Source organism: Diabrotica virgifera, chromosome 3 (genome assembly GCF_917563875.1).
Source record: "Diabrotica virgifera virgifera chromosome 3, PGI_DIABVI_V3a".
In the NCBI taxonomy this organism is placed as follows: domain Eukaryota; kingdom Metazoa; phylum Arthropoda; class Insecta; order Coleoptera; family Chrysomelidae; genus Diabrotica; species Diabrotica virgifera.
The window spans coordinates 104,569,908-104,589,968 of NC_065445.1; the positions used below are offsets into that span (position 1 = coordinate 104,569,908).

General features: G+C 32.4%; 1 protein-coding gene across 1 annotated transcript in view; it reads right to left on the reverse strand.

The window, feature by feature from the left end:
- Positions 1-5,185, reverse strand: part of LOC114341663 (dentin sialophosphoprotein) — a 44,344-nt gene extending 39,159 nt beyond the window's left edge. The window contains exon 1 of the mRNA XM_028292469.2: positions 4,888-5,185. Within this exon, the coding sequence (XP_028148270.2) occupies positions 4,888-5,115 (228 nt within the window). The 5' untranslated portion in view covers positions 5,116-5,185. The remainder of the gene's footprint in view (positions 1-4,887) is intronic.
- Positions 5,186-20,061: the final 14,876 nt, after the last annotated feature.

Below are 20,061 nucleotides of genomic sequence, written 5' to 3' on the forward strand. Positions count from 1 at the left end.
AGATTTTAAATTTATACTATTATTGATCTCTCCTAAAGGATATAATTATAAAATTTGGAGCAGCTCGGATACAAAATTCAATTCAATAATTATGCTTCCCCCATCACTTTTTACTATTTTCCCATGTAACTCGGAAAATATCAACTGCATTAAAAAAATTGTTAAAAAGAAATTGTAGGAAATTATATTTTGAACAATTTTCATTGAAAATGGCGTAAATATTGAACAAAAACAATTGCTATAAAATCAATCCGGTCTTAGGCTCGCGCCATTACCGCATACGTACTACCTTAAATATTAATTTTAGCAAAAAAATGAAAGAGATGAAAATTATGTAGAATTTAATTCTCTTCATTTTTGTATAGGTTCATATTTGTTGTAAAACTAATAATTTTCCAACTGTCACTATTTTCCCCTCATAACTCGGAAAATATCGACCGCACGAAAAAAATTATAATAAATGAAATTATAGAAAATCGTATTTTCAACAATTTCAGTTTCTACACTTTTTGTCCAAAAATTGAAAATGGCGGAGATATTGAGCAAAAACGGTTCTCGTTTAAAATCAAGATGACGGCTAACGCAACGGTGGAATTCAGTCGAGATTTTAAATTTTTACTAATATTGACCCTCCCTAAAGATTAGAAAATTAAAATTTGGGGCAGCTCCTAATGCAAGGTTAGGCCTGTTATTCGTCTAACCGACTGGACTATACAGGGTGTTTCATTAATAATTGTCCATATAGTAACTGGAGAAACCTTAGCATAAAATACGAAGATTTAACCTAAAACACTTAAATAAAATGTGGTTCCTTACTGAGTTACAGGGTGTTTTATCTAAAAATTTAAAAAATATTTTGGCTCACCATTTTAAAACTATACCACGTATCCCTTTCATACTTGGTATAAAGTGCGACTGCTATACACCCTACTAAATCATGATAGACAGACGTTTCTAGCTACTATCAGAGGCGTACGACGGAGGATAGTGAATGGTTGACCCTTCTCAAATTCTACGCCACTGGAGGAATTATTATTTTAGTGCCATTTTTAGATTCCCCAATACTTTCTGCGTAAATAATATACTTTTCATCGGTAACGATAAAGTCATTAGTTTTCGAGATATTTGAAGTTAAATATGAAACGGCACAGCTTTTTGATTAATTTATTTATGATATAATTCATATGATTAAAATTTAAAAATTATTTGTACCCAGTACTTTAAAACTATTTGGCGTATTCTTATCATACTTGGCAGAAAGTGTAGGTACTGTACACCCTACTAAATTAAGATAAATAAACGTTTCTACCTACTACTAGAGGCGTACGACAGGGGATATTGTCTGGTTGACCCTTCCCAAATTCTACGCCACTGACGAAATTGCTATTTTAGTGTAATTTTTTGATTTTCCAATACTTTTTATGTAAATAATATACCCTTCATTCGTAACGATAAAATGATTATTTTTCGAGATATTTGAAATTAAAAATGAAGAGACACAATACATTAATCAAAATAACCGTGTCGTTTCATTTTTAACTTCAAAGATCTCGAAAACTAATGACTTTATCGTTACGAATGAAGAGTATATTATTTTCACAGAAAGTATTGGAGAATCCAAAAATTGAACTAAAATAGCAATTCCGCCAGTGGCGTAGAATTTGGAAACGAACAACCATTCACTTTCCCCCGTCGTACGCCTCTGGTAATAGCCAGAAACGTTTTTCTAACATAATTTAGTAGTTTTTATAGTACCTATACTACCTGCCAAGTATGAAAAGGATACATTTAATAGTTTTAAAATGCTGGGCAAAAATAATTTTTAAATTTTTAGATAAAACACCCTGTAACTCAGTAAGGAACAACATTTTATTTAAGTGTTTTAGGTTAAATCTTCGTATTTTCTGCTAAGGTTTCCCCAGTTACTATATGGACAATTATTAATGAAACACCCTGTATACAATATAATAAAAATGGTATACATTTTTATTTCAATATATTGAACTTGATATCTAAGATGAACTAATGCAGTTCAAATATTTTATATTCCGTCTTCAGGACTGGTAGCGAAAACAATTATTATTTATTCCTACTTCATAGTCTTTTTGGGTTCAAATCGAAGTTTCGAAATTTGTCAGTAGCTCGTAAGATTAATTATCTTACGCTAATGATTAGAAATGCAACAGGGCTAACGATCATTTTAAAAAATGAAAATTATTTCCCTCAATTATGGCTACTGAGAATGATGTGCTCCAAAATTTGGAAGTTGACGATATTTTAAGTAAGTTGCTTTATATTTAATTATAAGGCTTTGAAAGCTCAAACTAAATTTAATCCATAATTATGTATTATTACATAATTATGTAATAAGTAATGGTATATTATTCAACGAGCATGTAATGATGGGTATTACTCACGATGATGAAGTTTGCAACAACAGAGTGTTAATCAACAGAGTGAGTAATAGCCACTACATGTGAGTAGAATACTATACTTTTTCTACGACTTTCTTTTTTTTTCATTATTAGAAAAATTATTGTATTTTAAAATGACTCATTCCTTTACTGATAACTATAACAAAAAAAACTAAAATATTTTTTATTGCAAAATTTAAGCAAAATGATATAAATAAACAATTTCTTGACTATTTCTTTGTTTTGTTTCTTCAAGCAACACGTTTTACAAAATGAAAAAAATTAAGTTTAAATCTACAAAATGTCCACTAATATATTAAAGGAATACCTCGCGAAGATGGAGGGGTTATCCGAGGTTTTGGTGGAAAAAGAAAAAGTTTCTTAAGGGCCTCCTAGCTTGGGTTGCCTAGGGGTCTCAAGATTCTTAATCCGGGACTGTTGAGAAGGATAACTAACTGGACACTTACATGGCCTAGGTATAGAGGAAGAAGTGTAGAGGCCTAGAGGAAGAAGATGGAAAGAAGAACAATGAATGTTAAAGACTGGAGAGTTCAGTGAAAGGACGGGAAGAAATGGAAAAGAGTCACGATAGCAGCAAAGACACACAGCAAACTATAAATGCTTAATGAATGATAGACCAGGACGCATCTGTAAAAATATTAGTACATTTGGATGTTGAGAGGTGACTCATACTTTTTGGCAGAAATTGCTTAAAAATAACTCATATTATAATATTTTAGTTATCCTCCCACTCAAAAAGATTCGAAACATTGTTTAAATAATCAATATGTCAAAAAATGAAGGAAAAATTTGATTTTTTTCTTCGTTTTTTGATGATAACTTTAAAAGTATTCATTTTCGAGAAAAGTACTGACATAAAAGTTGCATAATTAAATTTCCTATAATGTAGGATTGGTTAACAATTTTAAAAATTGTCACCCTTTTTGCAAAATAGCAATAATTGCAAAAAAACATAAAAAAACATGTACTCGCATTTTACTTTCTTCAGCCATTTATGCTACACTTAGGTTCTTCATATTTCACCCATAAAAACTTTATAATATAGTAAAAAAATACTGCAAATTTCATTAAGATCGGTTTAAAATATTTTGCAAAATAAATTTTGCAATCCAGCTTTCGCAAAAAAAATTCATTTTTTCAAAATGTTGCAGGACCGAAAATAAAGCAGACAGTAAGTTGAATTTTTTTTTACTTATAGAAAATTACTGTACCTTTCAATTGCAGTCTGCAAAAAATTAAAATCGGTTAAGTACTACGGCGTAGGAATTTCTTTAAATAAAAAATAATTTTTGATGCTACGCGCATGACAGCGGATACGTTTGCTCTGATTGGGCATTCCAATGACCTTTGATAATGATTGATAAATTGTAATTATTAGTACATTTTGATATACATAACTAAATTTGTTTATTGCAAAAATAAACACATACTTTGTCCTTTAAAATTACATTTTCTTAGCAAAAACTTTCTTTGTTCATATATTTTAACTTAGAGAATAAAAGTTTATTATTTTTAAACATATGCAATTCTTTAAACAATATTTCACAAACAATAATCAAATTAGTTTGATTTTTGTGGAATTAAAATATTAAAACAAAATATAGAGTAAGAAAATAATATATTAGATAAAAATTGAAAGAAATTTTGGTGGAAATCAAATTGTGTGACTCTAACACCGCTCTCCTGCGCGTAGCACCAAAAATTAATGTTTATTTAAAAAAATTCCTGACGCCGCGGTATTTAACCGTTTTTAATTTTGCAAATTTTACATGAAAGGTAGAGTACTTTTCTATATGTAAAAAACATTTCAACTTGCTATCTGCTTTGTGTTCAGTCCTGCAACATTTTGAAAAAACGAACTTTTTTTGCGAAACCTGAATTTCAAAATTTATTTTGCAAAATCTATTAAACCGATGTTAATGAAATTTACAGCATTGTTTTATTATATCATAGCGTTTTCCTGGGTAAAATATGAACGTTTTAAGTCTAGTATAAATGGTTGAAAAATGTAAAATGCAAATACTCGTTTTTTATGGTTTTTTCGCAATTATTGTTATTTTGCAACAAGGGTGACAATTTTCAAAATTTTTAACCAATCCTATATTATAGGAAATTTAATTGCGTAACTTTTATGTCAGTGCAACTTTTCTCGGAAGTAAAAAACTTTTAAAGTTATAATCAAAAAACGAAGAAAAAAATCGAAGTTTTCCTTAATTTTTTTGACATTTTGATTATTTAAACAATGTTCCGGGCCCTTTTAAGTGGGAGGATAACTCAATTATTATTATATGAGTTAATTCCAAGCAATTTCTGCAAAAAAATATGTCACCTCTCAACGTCCATCTCAAAACATATGCGCCCTGGACTATGAATGAATAAACTAAAACCTCAGGTATACCAGTTTTAACGACATAAATTATTATAAAAATCATTTACGTTACACTATACTTACAGTAAATACTTCATCCTCCAAACTTCTAATTTGATTATGAGATATATCCAAGAGCTCAACTACAGGAGGTAGACCGATTTCAACAGTCACAAGTTTTTTATCTTGACATGTAGCCCGTCTATAATCATTGAAAACATCACAAGTACAATAGTTTGGACACTCGTATTGAATTACTGCACCTTTTGCATTAAACAACAAAATGAAAAAGAAAATATATCTAAAACCCATGATTCATCTACTTGTACAAGCAGAAATGACTAAAAATATATGATGTTTTTAAAGAACGAACTGAACTTGAGTTAGATATATCGCTATTTTTGTTATGGTATCAAACAAATGATTTGATAAAGATGATAAGATAAGAAAAACAGGAAAATTGATTAAGATTATTTTATTTAGATTATTACTTAAATTCCCAACCTAATATTAGAACTGTGTACTAACGTCTAATAAGAATTATATTTTATATACAGTATGGTTCAAATGTATGGAATAGATTCAATATTTCAGAAACAGGTGATTTAAAAAAATCTTAAAACACGTAAATTGTAATGTTTGAATTGCTATTTACATATTGAACATAACATCATCAGTATTGCCTTAATGACGTAATCACGGTCATTAAGGCAATCCGGGTCATTAAGGCATCCGGGAACCTCATTTGAAAGGTCTGCTAATCGGCTTCGCAACGTTGTTAAGCCAAATTATGAATTTAATTAAGTAAAATTGAATTGCAATACATAAATACTCATTAACTCAGTGGTTTCCAATCTGTGGGGCGCGCCCCCCTAGGGGGGCGCGAGACAGTTGCAAGGGGGGCATGGGGCATGCAGCTGTTTCCAAAATATTTTCGAATACAAACCAAAAAAGTCGGGACATCTTGGATATTAGTGCACCCTAATAATATGTCTGTGTAGATTTTGGCATTTGATCCGACCATCACTTGTAACACCGTTGCCGTATCCTCTATTTTTTCATACTATCACGTTACAATTTTTTGTGATATTATACACGAGCGGGACACCCTCAAAAAAGCACTTAGTTTTCGAGATACTGACCACGGAGGGGCGAATGGCTAATTTTATTCATACGTTATATTTTCGAGGGTGCTGAAAACTAAAATGAGGTTTATTTTGAATTTTATGAGGGGGAACATTGTCAAAATCGCAATTTTAACCTAAAAATAAAAAAACATATGAAATCACGTTTTTTGCGTTTACCTCGATACAACTCTGTTCCATTTTAATATTTTTTTCTAAAATTTTTACAGTATATAGCTCTAACATTTCTGAAGACAAAGGTACCTGCTTCAAGTTTTTATTCTTATCATAATAAAGGTTATGAATTTTTCAAAGAAAAAGGTGCGGATTTGTGCATTGCAAAGTTTAATCGCAAAAGTTGTGTGACGAAGTTTAAAATTTAGATTCTTAATCACATTTATTTGAAAGTAGAGAGTACAAAGAAGTTTTCTGGTAAGTTTTAGATCAAAATGTTTTATAGAAAAAAAAATAGTGCAACTTTTAATGTCGACATTAGAAATTCCCAATATAACGCTTATTTTTTGAGGGACAGACAATCCAGGTCTAATTTCTGATCTTTTGTACTATCCTTGGATTATAAGCTTTCATTTGACACCTCATTTGTCATTCTACCTAGTATAATGACGGATAAGTAAACGTTCTTATTCTATTATTCTTGTAGGTACATTTAACATTGATTGAAATTATGAAAGAAATGGCATGGTAACACTGTGACGCACAAACATAAGATTCAGCTGTGCGTTACATAGGGTGCACTAATATCCAAAAGTCGAATAGGTGTCAAAAAAATGAATCTGCAAAAAAGGTATACGTAATCCACAATCCTCGCCGGGAATTTTTCTGGTAATGCTAAAACATCCATCCAAACTCTTGCTGGAACAAAAACATCTCGCTTTCGCGTTTGGAGCCGAGCGCCAAATCTTCTTCTTCTTATGCTTGTTGTAGATATGTCGATCTGTTAATTCCGACGTTGAAATATTTCTTGAGAGGTAGACTGCCAGATATCCCTCCCGGTGGTCTCCCCGGTACTCCCCATACCTTTTGGTGGTCTCTCCGGTGGACGCTTGCCAGCTGGTTTTCCTTCTAGCGCAATTCTTGGTAGTCTGTGCTCCTCCATTCTTTTTACATGACTGAACCATTCTCTTCGTCTTTGTCTACTCCATCTTGCTACATCTTGCACGCCACATTGTTCCCTGATGATTTTGTTCCGTATTCTATCCCTTCTTGTCTTCCCTGCTATGGCTCTTAGCATAACAGGTCATAACAGGTCAGATGCAAGTTTTATAAATTCTAACTTTGCTGTCCATTCTCATATATGGGTTATTCCAGATCACATCTCTCAAACATCCGGACATGACTGCGGCCTTGTTTATTTGTCTTCTTAGGTCTCTGGCTGGGTCATGATAACTTGATTAGTCTACACCTAGATATTTGAACTGGTTTAGCTGTTCTATGGGTTTCCCATCTACCACGAGCTTGCATACAATTGGATCTTTCGCAATGGTAATGCATTTTGTTTTCTGCGTGGATATGCTCATGTTGAGTCGTTGACATGCTTGGTAGAATCGATAAAGTTCTCTTTGTAGGTCATCCTCATCTTCCGCATCATCCGCATATATATTCGCAAATATACTCGTTTTGGCTACGAGTAAAGGACGATTTTCCTACTTTGACAAAGTTTTAGAAATTTTTTTGACATTTGTAATATCTCACCTATGTGAAATCGATTTTTTTATAGTAGCTGTCTTAAACAATAATTCCACGGTTTGAGAAAATGTGTGCTGAAAAACAAGCTCAATCGTCGCATTAAATTTTTATAATGTATTAATTATATATTATTTTTTTGTATTTTTGTAAGATTTGTTTTTATTACATTTAAAATTAATATTTCTTATAATAAATAATTATTTTTTATGTATATTCTTATGTATATGACATTTTATATTATTTTGTACCCCATTAAATAAATTACAATATCAGTTGAGTATTTAAGAAATTATATTGTTTGAAAAATTAAGGGGGCGCAACAATTTTTTCTTTTTAAAGGGGGGCGCAAGTACAAAAAGGTTGGAAACCACTGCATTAACTGAAGTAAGTTGCACTAAGAAACGTCGCTGCAAATACATAAAAGAAAGTTGTGATTTGGGCTGGTTGAGAAAAAATTAGTTCATACATTTATTGATAACAGTGCTATTCTAACTTGAAATTAATTATTGTAGTATCAGTCAAGTAATCAAAGTTTTCAACAAAAATATTTAAGTTACTAGTACACTTTAGAAGACCAAAAATTAGCATTTTTTCAAGATTTTTTCCTCAGAACGTTTATTAGAAATGAATATAAAACTTTTTACATATTAATATCTAACTCTTGGAAAATACAAAAAATATATCTTTTTAATTTATAAACGTACACTAATATTGTAGAGGGCGCCAAAGTCGAGGCCTCGAAAAAAAGTAGTTCCGATGGCGGACAGTTAATCTCAGGATTGGGATATCTGAAACAAAAAAATCGTACGGCATTTGGAAGAGGAAGGTTTCTTACGTGACAATTTACCACCGTTAGTGGAAAATTAAAAAAAAAAGATTTTACGGAAATTTGAAAAAATTTTGTGAAATAATCGCCCGGTTTTCTTTAGTTTTCATGGTTAAAAAATATTTATTTTTTATTTTTTGGCCAAATTGAGGTAAATTGTCACGTAAGAAATCTTCCTTTTTTAAATGCAATACGATTTTTTTTGTTTCAGATATCCCAATCCTGAGATTAACTGTCCGCCATAATTTTTAGAGGCCTCGACTTTTGTGCCCTCTGCAATATTAGTGTACATGCATAAATGAAAAAGATATATTTTTGTACTCTCTAAGAGTTAGATATTAAAATAATGAATGGGTTGCATGTGTGAGTCTATACTATTGTAGTAAAGAAAAGAGAGACGTTCTCACAAACAATTTATTTTGCCACTGACGACCGGTTTCGCTGTTTACAATTTATAGTAAAATCAAATGGTTATATATAATATAGGTTAAAGTAAAATCAAATGCTACAAAAAACAAAAAACCAGAGTTAGTTAGGTGGTCTGGTTTAAATAAAATTTAATGATACAGCCAATATCAAAGTACATATGTTCATGCATGTACATGAATACCCACATGTATGTGCGCATGGTGTACAATCCTCATACTCACAAACATGCACGCATTCATGTGCAGTGGCAAGCAAAAGTATGTCAAGTATATGATATATACTTACTTTCCGGTATAAGGGAAGAATGTAGTAGTATTCAATATCATACTTTTCTGTGCACTTTGCTAGAGGGATGGTTGGTGAAGGGAAAGATTTCAATGTAATATATTAACTAAACATCGGTGGGGGCTTGAGGGGTTTAGTAGGGAAATACGACATTAAACCGATAGTCTAATTTGTTAGTTATATATAGTGATGTTATTTTAATTTAATTATATATAGTGATGTTATTTTAATTATTAATGTAGCTTTTAATTATATATGATAGTTAGATGTTGTGCTGGGTGTGCGACTTTTAGAACAGATTGGTCGTTTATGTAATAGATGTGATCTGTTTGGTGAATATTTATTTGCTATGTTTAAAAATTAAAAATGAAGAAGAAATTGAACAATAGTAATTTGTTAAAACTTTTTCATATAAAAATATTAAAAATTGTCAAAAGATTTAGTCAAAATGTAAAATTATTCATAACTGACTCAGAGTTAAAGCTAAGTGCTAAGTGTGCTAAGGCAATGTAGTAAGTAAATTAAACTTATTGTAATGTGAAGTTATAATTATCTATAGTACAATGAAAAACTATAGAATATCACTAAGAAGTTTAAAAAAGTTAAAGTGTAGAAAATTTTTTTATAATGATAAATGAAAAATGAAAAAAGCTTTGTAAAAACTTTTTATTTCTGTTGCATAGTAATATTTGTTGAGTTTAATAAATAGTTGTGTAGATCAAAGTTAACTTTAATTTAAAAATTTTTGGTGAAACATTACCTGTATTGTTGCATTGATGGTTTCTTTTAATGATAAAAAGCTCTTTTGTTGTTTAAGTTAATAAATAACACATAACAAAATTTTTGAACATACACATAGGAGATAGACAAAACAGGGGTTTGGAATTTTGAATAGGAAAGCAATTTTTTTAAAAAAATTCTATTCTCTAGCTCCCACGTCGCATAGGATTAGCCTGGGCAGCGTTTGGTAAACTGAGCTATGTATTTAAATCGGACTTACCCATATGCCTGAAAAGGAAAATCTTTGACCAGTGCGTATTGCCTGTACTCACTTATGGAGCGGAAACATTAACACTCACAAAAAAGGTAGTGAACAAGATTCGCATAACTCAAAGGGCTATGGAGCGCCAGATGTTGGGTGTCTACCTGAGGGACCTAATCCCAAACGAAGAAATACGTCGTAGAACAAAAACAGCGGACGCCATCGAAAGAATCGCGTCGCTCAAGTGGAATTGGGCAGGACACGTCGCCAGATTGTCAGACAACCGATGGACAAAACGTATTGTCGAGTGGAGGCCACGAGAAGAAGCACTACGGAGCAGAGGACGACCACCATCCAGATGGGCTGACGATCTGAAACGTATTGTCGGCAACTGGATGCAAGCCGCACAAAACAGAGAAAGATGGAAAGAGCTGAGGGAGACCTATGTCCAGCAGTGGACGCGTACGGGTTGATGATGATGAATACAGCTGACAGATTTCTTGTTGAAGCCAATAAACTAGAGGTAAAAGAAGAAGTGGCATCCATATAAAGTAAATCTGGCTCAGGAGCTGTTAGAAGATGACTTTTATGGAAAAATAGAATTTTGTGAAACCATTATGGAACGATCTATAAGAGATCAGAGTCTTATAGAAAATGTACTTTTTTCAGATAAAGCGACTTTTATCCTCAATGGTGACGTAAACTGTTAGACATATCGATACTGGGCAAGTGCAAATCCATATAGGATAACAAAAATATATAACACAGTTTCCTGAGAAGGTAAATCTTTGGACCGGCATTATAAATAATCATATTATATAGCCACATATTTTTAAGGAAAACCTAACTGCTCCTCTTTATTTGCGATCTCTTCAGGATTATCTGATGTCACATCTGAATCAGCTATTACATCGTTGTAGTGTGGCTCCCCCACACTACGACGTTGAGATACGAAATACGAAATAACGTTTTTCCAGGTGGGAGGGAATCTATTGAATGGCCATCAATTTCTCCAGATTTGGCTCCGTTAAACTTATTATGGGGATATTTGAAGAGCAAACTGTATCAAAAGACAACCTTATAATGTAGAAAATTTAAAGGAGCGCATCAGAATTGAAATTGCACAAATAACTCATGAAGTTCAAAAACGTTAGGAAAGAATTTACTGCCCATCTTTGTCATGGCATCATTGCTGCAGATTGTCAATTTGAACATTTTTTTATAATTTTATTGTATTTAACTAAACAATTATTATAAGTTAATTGTGTTATTAAACGCAACAGTTTTGGTTAATCTTGTATATATAAATATTCAACTATAGTATTTTTACTACAAAAGCGATATTACGTAGGTCAAAATTTTTGACGTAAGAGAACTCTCAAAACATTAGAATGTGACTTTTAATTATTGTCATGTTTATTATAAACATGGCAATAATGAAAAGTCACAATCTAATGTTTTGACAGTGAAACGAGTAAGCGATAGACTACCCAGCTAATTGAAATAATATTCGAAAACATTACCTCAACTAACCAAGATAGCCATCGTTACACCCTTAGCTTAGCTCAGTCACTCAGGTGTGTGTTCGTCTTGTCCTAACCTCAGATATGAACTATGAAAATTGGAATGGAAGCAAACAAAACATAGTTTTTAACTAATCATGTTTATTGTTCATAAAGATATAATAAATAAAATGACTTATTAAATTGCATTAACAAATGTATTCAAATTCTTGCCAAAAACTAACAATTCTGGATTATACTTATGGCTTTTGGTAGCTGACGGTATCTTCTTGATGTCGTATGGTACTGCTGTTGTAGACTTCTCGTAGGCCTGGGCGGATCTTCGGCGCAAGGCCCCTGCAGCTAGAGGTGGTGGTTGTGCAGTCTGGATGTCATTGGCTTTTGCCTTCAAGTGTGCATCACCGGTGATGTGAGGCTTAGGTTCCCGAAGAGGGAAAGGTTGATCTCTTTCCAAAAAACTATAAAATAGAGACACATATCAATCATCAAGAAGAACACCAAATTGTACCTTTGCCAAATAGTATTCAGAAATAGTAATTGGCAAGGGTAAATTACATAGATTTTAGCTGAGAATAGTTAAAATTCTGATTACTAAACGTGCATATTAATAGATGAAAAGAAATATAGAAATCAAACACATGGTTGAACATTTGAAGGTTAGATAAAAAAAAATTAGAAAAACTGTTAGATGGAGAAATATAATTACTGTAAGAAATTATTAAAAAAAAACTATGTGTAACTCACCCCAAGAGGAAGATGATTTGTTGAAATAGAAATGATTTATTTTTCGAATTACATGCCTTTTTAAGGATTAATTTTTCCCTTCCAGTGTATGTCAGGGAGTAGGGGGTCAAGTCGATGAAGTGACACTGTCATTGAAAACGACATTTAAAATGACAACCAAGTACTATGAAGTAGCGGCCTGTTCCGTATCGAAAATACAGATATTTGGAGAGTATGAATATACGAGGTATGTTCAGTATGATGATTTAAATTAAAGAGATATATTAAATAGAAGATAATAAAAGAGAGCGCCAACCGATTTTTAAAGGGGAAAATGGGTAAACCAAATAGAAGAAGATAATTATTAATGAAATATTAAAGAAAATAAGGCAAAATAATTATTTAAAAATAAAATATCAAAGATGTGACGTTTGTAACGTTACAACAGTTCTCTTACGTCAAAAATTTTGACCTACGTAATATCGCTTTTGTAGTAAAAATACTATAATTGCATCATTGTAAAGCCGATTAGAGGACCTTTCAAATGAAGTGTCAGGTAACCTAGATTTTTATTTAAAAAAATAGTCGATTACGTCATTACATGAACGCTTTTAGGATTTTTTTTAAATAGCCTGTTTATAAAATAATGAATCTATTCCATACATTTGCCTCATACTGTACATACATTTAATTGACTGTACCTACTGCTATTTGTATATTTTGGAAGTATATTTTAAATCTCACATTTATCTAAAATTATATTAATTCCACTTATTTCGAAATTTACTTTAAATAATTTTGACAACTAAATAAATAGTAAAAGATGAAGTTTTCAATCCTAATAGCATTATTAATTTAGAAAATATTAAAATATTACTAAAAGATTTTTAAATCGAAAACTTATTGGTCCATTTCCTTGGTAACACCTCCAAGGCTTCTAAAATTTGCAAGCCAAATGGATGCTGAAGCGAAGAAGACAAGAGGGAATTCAAAAAACTTACAATTCACGACCCCGTCTGTTCAGCTGGTAAATTCCAACAGAAAATGGACCTAGTTACTCGAAAATCGCGATTCAAGGGACTGGACTGCGCTCCGTATTCTAATTGAAAAGTAAGATTGTTTTGCCTTCGCATTGCAACTGAATTAAAAATAAAATTTTTATTTTATTTTTATATTGGTCTTTACTCCTTCGAGTAACTAGGTCCATTTTCTGTTGGAATTTACCAGCTGAACAGACGGGGTCGTGAATTGTAAGTTTTTTGAATTCCCTCTTGTCTTCTTCGCTTCAGCATCCATTTGGCTTGCAAATTTTAGAAGCCTTGGAGGTGTTACCAAGGAAATGCACCAATAAGTTTTCGATTTAAAAATCTTTTAGTAATATTTTAATATTTTCTAAATATTATTAATAATGCTATTAGGATTGAAAACTTCATCTTTTAATTGCCAGATGACGCTAGTCACCTAATGTTTTCACTTCAGTTGCAATGGGTGGGAAAACCTCTCAGTGTGGATCAATTGGGATACGGAGAACAAGCCTACGTTCTTTCCGATGAGGCTCCAATAAGAGCCGAAAATCGCGATTCAAGGGACTGAACTGCGCTCCGTATTCTAATTGAAAAGTAAGATTGTTTTACCTTCGCATTGCAACTGAATCAAAAATAAAATTTTTATTTTATTTTTATATTGGTCTTTACTCCTTCGAGTAACTAGGTCCATTTTCTGTTGGAATTTACCAGCTGAACAGACGGGGTCGTGAATTGTAAGTTTTTTGAATTCCCTCTTGTCTTCTTCGCTTCAGCATCCATTTGGCTTGCAAATTTTAGAAGCCTTGGAGGTGTTACCAAGGAAATGGACCAATAAGTTTTCGATTTAAAAATATTTTAGTAATATTTTAATATGTTCTAAATATTATTAATAATGCTATTAGGATTGAAAACTTCATCGTTTAATTGCCAGATGACGCTAGTCACCTAATGTTTTCACTTCAGTTGCAATGGATGGGAAAACCTCTCAGTGCGGATCAATTGGGATATGGAGAACAAGCCTACGTTCTTTCCGATGAGGCTCCAATAAGAGCCGAAAATCGCGATTCAAGGGACTGAACTGCGCTCCGTATTCTAATTGAAAAGTAAGATTGTTTTACCTTCGCATTGCAACTAAATTAAAAATAAAATTTTTATTTTATTTTTATATTGGTCTTTACTCCTTCGAGTAACTAGGTCCATTTTCTGTTGGAATTTACCAGCTGAACAAACGGGGTCGTGAATTGTAAGTTTTTTGAATTCCCTCTTGTCTTCTTCGCTTCAGCATCCATTTGGCTTGCAAATTTTAGAAGCCTTGGAGGTGTTACCAAGGAAATGGACCAATAAGTTTTCGATTTAAAAATCTTTTAGTAATATTTTAATATTTTCTAAATATTATTAATAATGCTATTAGGATTGAAAACTTCATCGTTTAATTGCCAGATGACGCTAGTCACCTAATGTTTTCACTTCAGTTGCAATGGGTGGGAAAACCTCTCAGTGCGGATCAATTGGGATATGGAGAACAAGCCTACGTTCTTTCCGATGAGGCTCCAATAAGAGCCGAAAATCGCGATTCAAGGGACTGGACTGCGCTCCGTATTCTAATTGAAAAGTAAGATTGTTTTGCCTTCGCATTGCAACTGAAATAAAAATAAAATTTTTATTTTATATTTAAATAAATAGTGTTAACTGAACGAAATTAAAACCATTTAGTAACAAGTTTGTTTTATAACATGTGATATGTTGCAATGTTTATCTATTTATCAAGATATGAAAATATATTTATCCTAGATAAAGTTGAATAAAAATTCTTAAGAGTTCTTAAGTCCGATACTTTTCTTTTGGCATTTTCTTCTGCCCCCCCCCCTTTAATTTTTTTATTTAGCTGAACTGAAAAACTAATCAATCTTTGAAAAATTTTCTACTTCGATCGATTAAATTAAACAGCCTAAATGCAACATTAAGTGATTGTTTTGTTTTTCTCTAAGTAGTACATAATATTATTAGATACGTATTACGTATTACCAATGTTGTTCCGAAGCTATTTTCTTGTGGCATTTTTATAATCAAGTATATTCAAATGGGAAATAAGCCACAATTTTACCTACAAATGATTTTATTAACGTTTCGACACCCAAGTCGGGTGTCGTTGTCAAAATACAAAATAATACTAAATAAACAAAAATGTTGTTGCTTAGTAAAAAATTCTTCTAATAATTTATTTAATCTGACTCATTTATATCGGCAATTCAGACACGTATTATACATTTTAAAGTAGACGACTTTAAAATGATATTGCCAATATTGATGAGTTGCGTTCCTGGGACGACTTTACTAAAAGATAGTTCATTCGATTACATGAAATCAATCCCAACTCAAGAATATCCGCCACAAAAAATCATAGCATGTGATCTGTCTTTAAAAAGACAACCAAATGCAACGGTGGCACTGAAATTCTCGCGTTAGAGATTCCATAGTAAATCACGAGGGAAAATCAGGAAAAAATGTATAATATAAATATATAAATGTCTACTTTAAAATGTATAATACGTGTCTGAATTGTCGATATAAATGATTCAGATTAAATAAATTATTAGAAGAATTTTTTACTAAGCAACAACATTTTTGTTTATTTAGTATTATTTTGTATTTTGACAACGATACCCGACTTGGGTGTCGAAACGTTAATACAATCATTTTTAGGTAAAATTGTGGCTTATTTCCCATTTGAATATACTTGATTACGTATTACCAACTCAGAATATATTTTGTCTGGCTACGGGGGCATCAGTTTTTGTAAGGTGTGTTACATGTTATACCTCTTTTCTCGGCATGTCAACCATTCTTTTCGAACTATTAGTAATAATCTCTCAAGTAAAACGTAGTCTCGCATTCAATTTTATTCACCTGAACACTGTTTGTGTAGTTGTAAAATAAGATCTATGACGTAAGAAGATTGCGTATTATTTTATATAACTTATATACATAATAATATATTATGGTTCCTACAAATTCCTCAAATTAGTCAAAATTAGTCAAGAAGTATTATATGTATATGTATAGTCTTTTAAATCCTCACACTCACACACTATTATTTCTTGGGGTGGTTAAACAATTCTGTTTTACACACAGACAAGAGTTTTCTGTATTTGTCATATACAAAAGTGGATAGAGTAGAGGCACAGGTCAGTAATACAGAAATGGATAGTTATAAATTATAAAATTTGCAAGAATTTCTGCTAAAACGTAGAGATATATAAAAACATAATTTAACTGAAATCCCATTATTGGGTAAAACTCATTACTGCTAGGCAATAGAAGTTTAATCTTTATTCGCTAACATGCGTTATTTATGTCTTCTGTGCTTCCATCTATGGAACAAACCTCTCGCAGGATTTGGTTTAGGTGGACTTTTAGCTCAGCGAATTTTTCTCCGGCTTTTTATTCCATCGTCTCCAGTACTTTTACTTGCAGACATTTCTTAAGCATTTGTAGTCAGCAGCTTGTATCTTCTTTTGTTTGTGCTACATGTGCGTCCCCATGTGTGAGAGATGCATAGGTTATTGTCGGTGGTATGTTGTAGTTAATGCGTCTTATTGGTTTTCGTTACAATTCCTTTAATTGCTACTCTGGCCATCTCTCCTTTTTATTTATTAGACTGTCCTGTTTATGATCGTGTGAACGTATAACTTCGGTTAAATATGACTCCTAAGTATTTATCTTCATTTAATAGATCTATCTTGCACTGTTAGCTCTTCTTGTGGGTTGTCTCTTCTCATTTTGAAAATAACAGCTTGTGTCTCCTATAAATTGATAGCTACTTTCAATTGGATACTCCATTCTTCTACTGTATCCAATGCAGCCTTTAGGTTTTTTACGACTATATCCAGGTTCCTGTTTTTTGCCTCTATGTATTGCAGTTTCATCTGCATAAAACACCAGCATTAGGGATGTTGTCCCACAAAGGAAGAAAATGCTTTAAATCTCAATGTCTAGGAACGAGGGTACTGAGAATTAGATTCAGAAGAGTTAACGTAGGAGAAAACCAGTTGGTAGACGACGAACACTGAAATTATGGAGTAACATTGATAGCTAATAAGCAAAATAGCCAAGCCGAGTGATATTTCTTATGCTACCATATGTTTTGCTTGCATACACAATGCTTGTATACTATAATTAAAATGATTATTCTAAAATTACGAGGTCCCCAGTAATAATTTAAAAATTCAGAAAGACGAAGTGGAAGTTGTTGATAAATACATACACCTTGGACACGAAATTAGAATGGTCAAGGACAATCAAACAGGTGAGGTATCAAGAAGAATAGTACTTACATGGATGGGCAACATATTTATGGAGCTTTTCAAAACATACTTAAAGACGGCAACTTACCGATTAATCTTAAACGGAAAATCTTCTATCAGTGCGTTCTGGCAGTGATAACCTACGGTGCGAAAACACTATCACTAACCAAAAACAGTGCTCTAAAACTACGAATGGCACGAAGAAAAATGGAGCGTTCACAATGATAGGAGTAACAACAGAAGACAAGATCATAAACGAAGACATACGAAATAGAATTAGAGTTGTGGAGAAGGAATCTTCTTCTTCTTGTGTCACACCTATCGGAGATTGGAAATTATCAAGGCTATCCTGACCTTGTTTACTTAAAAAGTTCATTAGTGGTGCAGCCAAACCACTCTCTCAAATTACGCAACCATTACATTCTTCTATGGCCTGGATTCCCTTTTTCCTTCTATTTTTCTTTGCATTATATTTTGAAGTAATGCGTATTTATGTCCTCTCACCAGGTGACCCAGATATTCGAGTTTTCTTCGTTTTATCGTTAACAAAATTTGTGGGTCTTCTCCTATCCTTCGTAATACTTCAAGGTTTGTGACTCTTTCAACCCAACTTATCTTCAGCGTTCGACGGTAGCACCACATCTCGAAACTTTCAATATTTTTTATGTTGTTCTGTTTGAGAGTACAGGCCTCTACACCGTATAAAAGCGTGTTAAATACGTAGCCTCTTAACATTCTTAATCGTAGAGGGATGCTTATTATCTCTGTTGCAGAGGAATTTTCTCATCTTTCTGAAGGTGGCCCTGGCAATTTCGATACGTCTTTTTAGTTCATTGTTTTGGTCTAGAGTTTCGTTTATTAAAGTTCTCAAGTATTTGTAACTTGATACTTTTTCAATTTGAATGCCGTTTATACTATGTGCTGGTTGTGTCATGTTTTTACTGAAGACCATATTATACTTGGTTTTTTTTTATATTGATGTTTATGCCATAATTGTTGCAAGCAATATTTATGTTTGTAACTAATAGTTGTGATTTTTCTACTCTTCTTGCAACTAGTACAGTGTCGTCCGCGTATCGAATATTTTTTACAACCTCTCCATTGATTACGATTCCTTCGTTTGCTTGAAAAAGGGCTTCCTGGCAGATGCTTTCACTATATACATTAAATAGCAGTGGTGACAAAATGCATCCCTGTCGTACTCATCTACGTATTAATATTGCTGGTGATGTCTAATTTTCTATTTTGATGTGAGCTTTCTGATTCCAATATACATTGAGAATTATTCGCAAATCTTTATTATCTATGTCTTTTCTTTCAAGAATGTCTCTTAGTTTATCGTGGCGTACTCTGTCAAACGCTTTTTCAAAATCGATAAAACATGCATGTACAGTGGAACCCCGTTAACTCGGATTAATTGGGACCGCGGCCGATCCGGGTTATCGAAAATCCGGGTTAGCCGGAGAAAATGGTAAAAATTAATAAAATATGGTATGCTTACAGATAAACTCCGTTATAATTGTCACACAGACACTGGTAAACCACGTTCGCATTCCACACAAAACCACACATACAAAGCGTTGTCAAAAGTCTCATTCTTAGCTTTATTAGCTTTGCTCCGATTGTCCAAACTGTCTTTTGTTATCATTTTGAAAAAAAAATTCTTCGATTTTAGTTCTATTTTTCTTCCAATCCGATACTGTAGATGTACCGACACCATAATATAATGCTGCAAGATTCACCTTTATCAATTCTACTTAATGCTTCTAGTTTCTTTTCCATTGTCACTACAACATTTTTATGTTTTGTTGCCCTTATAGACAAAAGACACTCAAACACAAAATCTGAATAAATTTACGAACGATTACAAAACACGACTTTACTACACACAATACCGTCTCTGATGTTATGTTATTTAATAACAGTGATGACTAAGACAATTGTTAAAGAAAGAATTTTAATAGTCTTTTCTAAACAATGCAAGCAATTTCAAATAAATAAAGGATAATACAGGTGCCTGTTGTTTTCGACAATGAATGTGGTGTGCCATGAGTCATTTTTAATATGGTATATGTAGTTCAATCCGGTTCCATTATCTCTCAAATATTATATTACATAGAGTTGGTACAAAACCTCGTGAACCTTGAAAATGCGTATGTATAACCGAAATAAAATGAAGCCAAAAACATACGACTATTTTATTTGCTGCGAATTGCGCAACAGGGTCCCATCTGCACCCTGATATTTTCAGTAATGTCGGATTCATCAATCGTTTCGTTCGTATATTGACGGCACCAAATGAATGAATTAGGTTCACGAGATTTTGTAAC